This window comes from Ixodes scapularis, unplaced genomic scaffold (assembly GCF_016920785.2).
Source record: "Ixodes scapularis isolate PalLabHiFi unplaced genomic scaffold, ASM1692078v2 PGA_scaffold9__187_contigs__length_104089568, whole genome shotgun sequence".
In the NCBI taxonomy this organism is placed as follows: domain Eukaryota; kingdom Metazoa; phylum Arthropoda; class Arachnida; order Ixodida; family Ixodidae; genus Ixodes; species Ixodes scapularis.
Window position 1 is genome coordinate 14459045 of NW_024609884.1, and position 9301 is coordinate 14468345.

Sequence of the window (9301 nt, forward strand, 5' to 3'; positions counted from 1 at the left end):
GGCCACTTTTTTGGACGCGGAGACGGAGACGTGTTCAGGCACCATAGTCAAAGGAAAACGTGGCAACATTGATATCAATCCAAATCGTCTCCTTTCACGTCCAATCCAGTAAAAATCAAACATCCACAACAAGGAAGGAAAAAAAAAAAAAAAAAGAGACAAACAATAGGGTTTTCGAGCGCGCTATTTTCAGTAGGTTTGAGGTTTGTTGACCTTGTTGACAGTCACCACGCAGTCACCGAGCCAGCGCACACTGCATCGGTTTCTTTGGGAGACGTGTCCTTCCGGTATCATTACTTTGTAGCTGAGTTGGCTGAGTACGATAGACGTAAATATCAATACGCACACTCGCACGCAACAGCAGGAACTTAGCAGGCGGCCCAGGTAATGTAACAAGCTTTTTGTGTTTCCCCCGCTTACGTAATCGCGTAATCTGGTCAAGGTCCGCTCCGCTCATATTTAGTCCGAGTTCCTCGTTCGTCACTCTGATCTTTCCGTCGTGACTCAAATCGCGCTGGCCAGTGGGACCTTACTTTTTCCTCGAGTCCAGCGCCTCGGCCCAAGTGGGAGTGTGCGTCGATCAGACTGCGGAGATGCCGGTCAACCAAGACGAGCTGCTCGACTTTCTGTGCCGGCTGTCTGACGAAGAAAACCTACGAGTGACAGTGAAGCAGTGCGCCAAGGGGGGCCTCATCACGGGAGCCAGTGCCATGCTTGCTGCCCTCTTCATGGGGCCCGTGGGCTTTGCAGTGGGTGAGGAGAACAGTCATTTTGATTACTTGACGTGAATTTCCCAAATCGAACGGAAGACAGAATTACTCTTATATTTTAATTGCATTAAAGTTCTTCCTCAGCTAAAGTAGCTTCATTAATGACGAAAATAATCCCTGGAGAAGGGGAACAAGAGGGACAAAGGACAAACACAAATCTCCAAACACAGCTAGGTGACTGGTGCGCGACCGAAAATATCCGCCTGGTCCCACCGTCACCTTCTCCAGGGATTATTTTCGCCATTCTTGTCCAGCTCGCTTGCACCTTTGCATTCAATTGCACTATAATTCTAGCTTCATTAGTTTGAAGAAGTCACTTCTTTTAATTCATGTGCACACAGTAATTCAGCGGTAACACTTCTTTCTCCTTTGTAGTTCTTGTCTTAAGTGTTACTGATTCTCTCTCCAGTACAAAAGTTTTTCCTGCCTCAACTTGTTCGCTTTCTAAACTAACCGGCCTACATACCTGATTATTGTAATTTAAGCAAATTAGTTATTTTGTCATTGTTTTAATAATGTAATTACTTAAGATTGGTTTCGAGAATTATCATTCTGTCATTTGCTGTTCCTGTTTTATGCAGCTTGAATGTCACCAATGTTCTTGTCTCTTTAATGTATTTGCTTTACATTCTACAAGTGTCAAGGAAACTCCCCGAGGCATCCCATGAAGTTTCTTTCTTCAAGCAATGGTTGTGTTGTGAATGTAATGCCCTTTAGTGGGCCTTTGATGTGAAGTGAATAAATAAACAAGTTGCTACCTTCTCCGTTGCACCGTCTTTACTATTCTCTGCAGAAGGCTCCCCCCCTCTTTTTTGATGTACACAAAATCCCGTATGAACGCCACATATTTTTAAAAGATAAATGGTGAAAACTATCGAGTGGGCACCCACTATCACCCATATAGCGCGGTAAGTGATACCGCAGGCCGCGGATACAGCAGATTTTCATTCTGTGGTGTGATAAACGTGCGGTAGCCTGCTGCAAACTTGCATGTTACAGTAACTGATATTGCACACACAGCTTGCAGACAGGAATACTTGGGTTCCATGGTGTGATAAACACGCAGGAACCTGTTTAGAGCGCTTGTCACATGTACCGATACCGCAAATCGCGCGGTTGATGTCGGGAATTGGCGGTGGACAATGTTTCGGAATTTTTCGGAACGGGATGGGCCATCTCTCGGGGAAGGTCGTTCCAGTGATTTCCCTACACACCCCCTAGGAGCGTTGTAGCTACCCCTCTTGGTTTTTTGAAGGCACCTCCTTAATTCGCAACGACTCCTCTATTCTCAATGCACTCACTGCCCTAAAAATTTGGACCCCCCCCCCCCCCTAATTCCAATTCCTGGGGAAACTGCTGGGTCTTACAATCTACCTTCCCTTCACTGTGCATCAGTTATTATTTTGAAGAAAAACTAAATTGAGGCCACGGTAAAGTGTGATCCAACCAAAATAAAGCTGTGATTCTTGCTGTGTTGTGCTCTTCAGGTGTCCTGGGGCCCTAATCTGGACGCTTGGCAAAAAAGTCTTCCACAAATCCGGTGGCCTTGATTGGCCAACGCCAAGGTGAAGGCGAAGCTCAGCGCCTCTCCAATCACGGCCGCCCGATTTCTCGCCAACTTCTTTGCCGAGTGTCCAGGTTAGGGCTCTGTACTGCTGACCAAGTGTAGTTGGCTTTATTTGACTGCTCGAAATATAATTCTTAGCTCCAAGTTTTGGGGTTATAAAATAGGGTTGCCACCCTTCCTCGAGGATAAAACCGCCCATTCCGGAGGGGGGAGGGGATTTTGTTGAGAGTCGTTAATTGATTAACAGATTAATTAATTTTGATACGAGCTTCCAAACGTAAATTTAATTGACATAGATCTATTAGTACCGGGTGTCTGCGAGGAAACCGAAGCCTATTTTCTGCACCTCAAAAATAAACTAGACATCTCGGAGAACTCAAACTCCGTCAGAACGTAGCCCCAGCCGTTCGAGCAAGACACCGAAGTTTCAACACCAACCATAATTTTATTCAAAAGTTATAAGTGATTTTCTGAAATTTTCCATGGGAAAAAGTGGCCCATTTTTGCTCATTTTTGGTTTTTGGTGCCATAGAGCCCCACGTATTCGAGAGATCCATCGGTCGCTATTTTTCCACTGAAATATTCAGAAAATTGCTTGTAACTTTTAAGTAAGATAACGTTCGGTGCTGAAAGTTTGGCATCTTGCTCGAACGGCCGGGCCTACGTTCTGACGGAATTTCAGCTCTCTGCGATGTCTAGTTTATTTTTGCGGTGCAAACAACAGAGTTCGGTTTTCTTGCGGACGATTGGTACATCATAGCACACATAAGTACATGGATACACAACATATATCCATGTGTTGTGTATCCATGTACATGGATATTAAGTAGCCAAAATGAAAGCGTCAAAATAAATCTAGCACTTCTACTCATCTTGTGCAGCAGGTGGAGAACTCATTATTGCAGTTTACATAAAAATGGCTGCGAACCAAATAATGCTTCAATTAAAAAGGCTCTAATTGACATTGAGCATGGTGCTCAGCGTGCAGATTTCGAGCATAAATCTATTTCAAAAAATCGCTGGTTTTGGAGTTCGTGGTAGTGAACACGGGTACGGACCAGGAGCACCGGCATGAGCTTTAAAGCTCATGGTCACTCGGGAATTCGTGTAACACGAGCATGTGTTCATATATCATGAATTACAAAAGGTTTGTGTTCTCGGATTCAGAGTGATGTCTTGCTCACCATCCTCCGGTCGCCTTCGGTAAATCGCTGTCTTTACGTGCTACACTGAATAGTAAACGCACAACTTTTACGAAAATTATGTCTTATTTCTGGCTAAATGAACAAATCTATATGCAAGGACATTATTTACAAAATTAAGTTAAAATAGATAATGGATATGCATATATGCTTGATAACGTTGATGGTCTAAAATATATCTATAAACCCCCCCCCCCCTCCCCCCACCAAAATAAAGAAATAAAAATTGTGCTTGGATAGTTGAGAAAAGCCGGCAATTGACAGCCGGTTTTAGGTACAGGCCGGCAACCGGCTTTTTATCCAAAAAGCCGGGCATGAACCGGGCAGGTGACAGGCAACCCTATTTATAAAAACAAAAACGCAACTGACGAATTACAAAAGCAGGTGTGTACACAGGGCTTATAACTTTGAACATGCAACAACATCCAGTTTTGGCACAGCCTAATAGCATTTCCTTCAATCATTGAAAGTGCAGCTGTACCAGTGAACTTTTTACGGCAACCCAGGAAGGCACTGCTGGCATGCAGACATCCATAGTTTGCTGTCCATACGCTGAATGGCTCATGTAGCTCACTTTGTACACTGTTGCTACAGGTGCCTTTTTTCCTTTCCTGATAATTTTTCATGACATAGAAGCTTCAAAGATTATGCAAGGCAACATAGCAAATTAGACATTGCATGTTTAGACAGTGAGAGGTTGGTCTGTGGTCTGCCCTTGAGAAATGGTGACACTGGTTGGCACTGTAGATGAGCAGTTAAGCCAGTACAGTATGACCACTAACCATTCATTTACAGTCCCCTGCAATATCAAAGACCCACTGGGAGCGTGTGGCCGAGGCTGCGGCTGGCGGGGACACTGCCAGCGCTCCAGGCAGCTCCATTCAGCTTCGGAGGAGGACTCTCACTCGAACTCAGCTAAACCATAACCCACTAATCAGTTTCTGCTTTCGGTTTAGAGTGTCCTCCCCTCGAAGCAGAATGGAATTGCCCGGGGCGCTCGCAGCGCCCCTGCCAGCCACCGCCTCAGCCACGCGCTCCCAGTGGGCCTTTCATTTTGCAGGGGACTGTACATCATGTGGTAGATCTGATGTGACAGCATGCCAACATGATGCTTGTTCAGATCGAAACGGGTAGGAGTGGGGATTGAACCCAGGAATGATCCCTGGTTTCTGCAGTGCAAGCTTTTGCTCAGAGTTTTGTCATGCCAACAAATTTGACTTATCCCCCCTCTAAGAGTTTGGCGTCTAGAAAATTGTGTTGAATTCGAGAAAAAAGAATGGCAAGAAGAAGCTTTGGAGTACCTACACTGTAGTAACTACACCCCTCTCTCGAGGAACTGCACAGAAGATGGCTCTCTGGGAAAACCCAAGAATGGCAGCCACTGTTTTGCCTCTGGACATGGCTTTTTCAAGAAGCCTTGTGGATGAAACAGTGTGTAATTGGCATGCCCTTGGCATTTGTTCTTTGTCAACCAGGTGGTGCCGTGGGCGGGTGTGTGGCAGCTGTGGTAACCCGGGACCAATTTATGACAGTCGGCCAGATCATCAGCAGGATGCCCGACAGGCAGAAGGATGAGCTGTACATGGTCATCCAGCGAGTCTTCAGGGACGTCGACATCACCGATATTGTCACACTAGGAGCAGTGCTCTCCGGAGACCTGTACATGAAGAAGAGGATTATTGCTGCACTCATTGACTACTTCCAGAACCGGATGCACCTACAAATTATTGACTGAAGTCTTGTTTGTGGGGATAATGGGTAGAAAGGAAAAATTGATTGTCTCTTGTATATCGGTGTTGTCTTGTGCATGTCAGGCTATGTTGAATTATTGGGTCTATTGCTAACAATAGGAGGGGGATGGCAAAACTTACGCTTCTCTTAGAAACTGGTTACCTTATCCTGATGCCGAGGCAGGCAGTGAACAATGACATCTCGGGTTATTTTTTGGGGGTGTCCTTTCAGTTGTAAATTTTAAAGGTGATGAATTGATTGGTCACTAAGGGCTACCCTCAATTCTCTGTAAGGTCAGCAACATCTTTTTAATGCTGCATGTACTGGTCATAATGCTGTTGTATGCTAAATGATGGCCTGTTGCGTGGCAGCTTTGTTAATTTTATAATGCTGAAGGACTCCAAAGCAATTCACAGCTGGATTCACTTTTCACCAATTGCTTTGTATCAATTCAATGTCTGCCAGAATCTTGAAAGATGCAACAAAGTAAACAGCAGCCCATTGTGAGTTGGGATATGAAATTGGTGACATGCCATCCCCCAGGTGGTGACATTGAATACTCTTACTTTTTTTCAAGAGCTCATGTATGACACCTTAGTGTATGATTTTTATTATGTCAGGTATTGGGGAGAGTGTGACAGCTACACAATATACAGCGTCCGCTTTGCATCTGCCCGCGCAGGCCTTGACCCACGGAGGAGTGTGCATGAAAGCCTTAAGGATGGATTTGTGAATTCTGTGCACAATGTGCCTAGACATACAAACCAACCATGTATGCATAGGTTGTGTGCATGTGTGTTTAATATTTGGGGTTGTTTTGGGGAAAGGGTGTCTAAAACAACACTAGTACAAAGCAGCTTCATACTTCAGTGAAAGTAGAAAGTATGTTGGCTGAAATGTGCTAGTGAACTATGCCAGGCATTATGCCAAGAATTTTTCTCAGCCGATTCAAGTATTCCTGTTTCTTCCAAAAATGCATTTTATGAAGTTAATTGCAAAAGAAGAAAACTGAGTATTTGTTTTCAGACCAAGAAGCAGTTATTAGCCAGGCCGTGACTGTGTCAATAGTTTCAGCCACTTGCCAATGATTGATTTTTCCAAATGTGTTTGAAGGTTGACTACTGTATGTTCCTTTGAACTTACGAAAAAAAATATTTTCAAAAGGAAGTAAAAGTATGTGCTCCTGAAGTGTACCTGGTACAAGTGTTTGAAATATATCCTTAAGTACCTATTTTCGTACAAGGTACCACAAGTACTTTAAACAACCCTACAAGTGTCGGGGATTTCGTAAAAGTGGTTGGCTCAGTTTCATTGCATAGTTATACTTTGTTAACCAGTTGTGACATAGTATAATTAGGCATGACAATCATTCTCTGCAGTGAAAGTAAGCTGTCAGAAGCTGTTCATTTGATTGTTGTATTGCTACAGGGTGTCTTTACATTAGGCAATTCATTCAATGCATATCTTGTTCGTGGAAGACTTGTAGGGACAGATGGTACAACAAAATTTCTCCTCTTATGTAAAATGACTTGTGGCATTTTTGCTGAGTTGCAACCATGTAGGATTTTATTCTGAGGGCATTATCAAATGGGCATTTAGTGTTATTGTTTTATGTGAAGCTGTGTCTCTCAACTTTTATTGTTTGACTAGTCCAGTGTAATGGTGCCATCTGTTAGGTGCTGATGCACCAACTGCAACAAAAACAGTTTGTCATGTTTACTGCTTTTGAAATATGAGGATCCTGGTGGAGCTTTCTTAGGAAGCATGCTACGAGTACAAAACTTAGAAAGCATACTATACTTTGTTTCACCGTTTAACTTGGCAAAGAACAAATGTCACGGTCCCCTCCAGCCATTCAGTGATGGAGTGAAGCATTCGACAACTTTTGCAGAACGGGAGCACAGCAACAATATTTTGTCACGTGCCTTGTTCCGACGCACTAATTCGTTTACTTCGCCGTTTGCCAAGATGCGGTGAAACGAAGTATAGAGCATGTCAGTGTGCCTTCAAGCAGTTAGTGTCAGTGCTCAGTTGAGCCTGTGTCTATCTGTTACTGTATGGCGACTAAAGTGCTCTTGACAAATGCTGATCTCTTACCCCACAGGGCAATGTTATTGGAGCTCATATACCTGCTTCGTTCACAAACCAGCATGCCCAGACGAAGGTAGCTCTGTCAGAGCAGGCTCAGGACTACTGTCATGTTAATGAACACATCTGCAGTATTTGAGACTGCCTTCATGGCACTGAGGTTCTGCATAGCCTTCAAAGTACAGGGTACTTGGTTCGAATCCCGGGTGATCTCATTTTCAGGATATATATGGGGTGTTGCTCATAGCCTCAGTTTTTTTTACATGTAAAAATCTATACTGTCTGCTATAGCATTTGAGTGACAATCATACCTTTGCATTTGTTTTATCTAGACAATGTGTAACCAACTCGCCCAAACCTCGATCTTTAAAAAAAAAAAAAAAAATGTGTAGCAGATTTAAGCTAAAGTGATGGGGGTTAGACTCTAGAAGGCTCAATATGAATTTATTAATAAACTATACAGAATTGTACCAACATCATGTATCATAATAAGAATGATAATCCTATGCCATGCCTGTGCCTGTAATTTCCACTGTTCAAGCAGCCAAGTTCTGTTGACACAATAAAAAAAATTCTATCAGATTATCAGAGTATTGACATGATGATAATATCAAAAGCTGAAGGATCATGAAATCTGAAGATAGAAGCAGGAACATTTGTTTATTATGGACTACCAAAACAAATGAGTGACCCACTACTTCAATATGCCAGCCTGGCTTAGTGGACCCCCAGTCTGGTTTAGAAATTTTGGACAGAGTTCTGTTACCTGTGTTCGGCTCGTTTGCATGTGCGCATAATATTGTACCACGACTCGTGCATCGCTGACATGTCGGTAATGGTTCTGGACATTTTTGGACTGGTCGGCAGTTCAGGTGCCATTTGGTGCAGCAGCACGTGCGTCGCTTGGCCATTTCTTTACATGCATGGAAAATACACCAATAACCGAGAGAGACTCCACTATCTATGGCCATTTGTCCTCGGAAATCATTTAGTGTGTATCCTTATGTAATAACAAGGGTGAGCAATGACCATACTCCTCAGAGTAGAAAACGAAACATCAATGGGAAAGGTGAAGGGAGGGGCGAAGTGAGACCAAAAAGAAAATGCTCTGCTGTTCATTTCACCGTGAAAACGCACAGTTTTCTGAGGGTTTTCGTTGCGCAGCTGAGTACACAAGCACCTTTCTTACCCATTCTGCGAAACCTAAGCATGCCAAATTTAGTAATATAGCAAAGTGCCCCGTGCACACGTTTGTGAACAGAACTTATTGGCAAGTGGAGCCACAAAGAAAGCTAAAAATCTTACTGTACTGGTTTATTATAATTTTATTCTATGTTTATTCTAATGCATTGTAAGCATTTCTTGCTTTCTTCACTCGCTTGGTGCAGATTTCGCAAGTTCCACAAAAACGGGACATTTGGCTTATTCAGACAAAATTACGGGCGACTGGCATGAACCTCTATAACGTGACTGCCCCGGCGAAAACGGGACGTCTGGTCCCCTTAGTTAAAACTGGAAATTAAATAATTTGAAAAAGCAAAAAAAAAAAAAAAAAGCTCTTTGTTCTGCGAAGGAATTTTTTCCCTGCGCTCGCGTGCTGTGCGAGAAAGTAAGAGTCTCAGGGCGCGTTTCGCACGAGCGTTTTCTGACTGGCGGCAGATGCGAGCTCGTGCTGGCTGGCCTCTGATTTTTGTAACCAATGGAATCGTTTATACTCTGCTTTACTTTAAGCGTGATCGTAGCCGAAGCTATAAGGAGTATTCACTGGGCGCCATATTTGTGGGTGCTGTTTAGAGCGCATGCTCGGAACGAGCCCACGTTAATAGGCTGCTAAGACCGGCAATCTTGAGGGTGTTGAACGCACGTTACAAAAGAACTGTTGAAGCTCGCCATCAGCAGGCGCTCAGCAGTCGCGCACACAGCTATGGCCGCTATTGAATACT

At 43.7% G+C, this 9301-nt stretch overlaps 1 protein-coding gene across 1 annotated transcript; it reads left to right on the top strand.

Moving 5' to 3' along the window:
- LOC115317228 (protein C19orf12 homolog) lies at positions 1–7760 on the top strand. The gene is made up of 3 exons (XM_040217462.3): positions 1–384; positions 523–753; positions 5015–7760. The coding sequence occupies exons 2-3, from the start codon at positions 594–596 to the stop codon at positions 5272–5274; spliced, it is 420 nt and encodes a 139-aa protein (XP_040073396.1). The 5' UTR covers positions 1–384; positions 523–593; the 3' UTR covers positions 5275–7760.
- Positions 7761–9301: the final 1541 nt, after the last annotated feature.

What these genes read in the sequence shown, in the direction of transcription:
- LOC115317228 (XM_040217462.3), top strand. Translation starts at nt 594, where the DNA reads ATGCCGGTCAACCAAGACGAGCTGCTCGACTTTCTGTGCCGGCTGTCT. An exon ending in GCCCGTGGGCTTTGCAGTGG is followed by an intron (nt 754 to 5,014) that starts GTGAGGAGAACA and finishes TTTGTCAACCAG; the next exon opens with GTGGTGCCGTGGGCGGGTGT.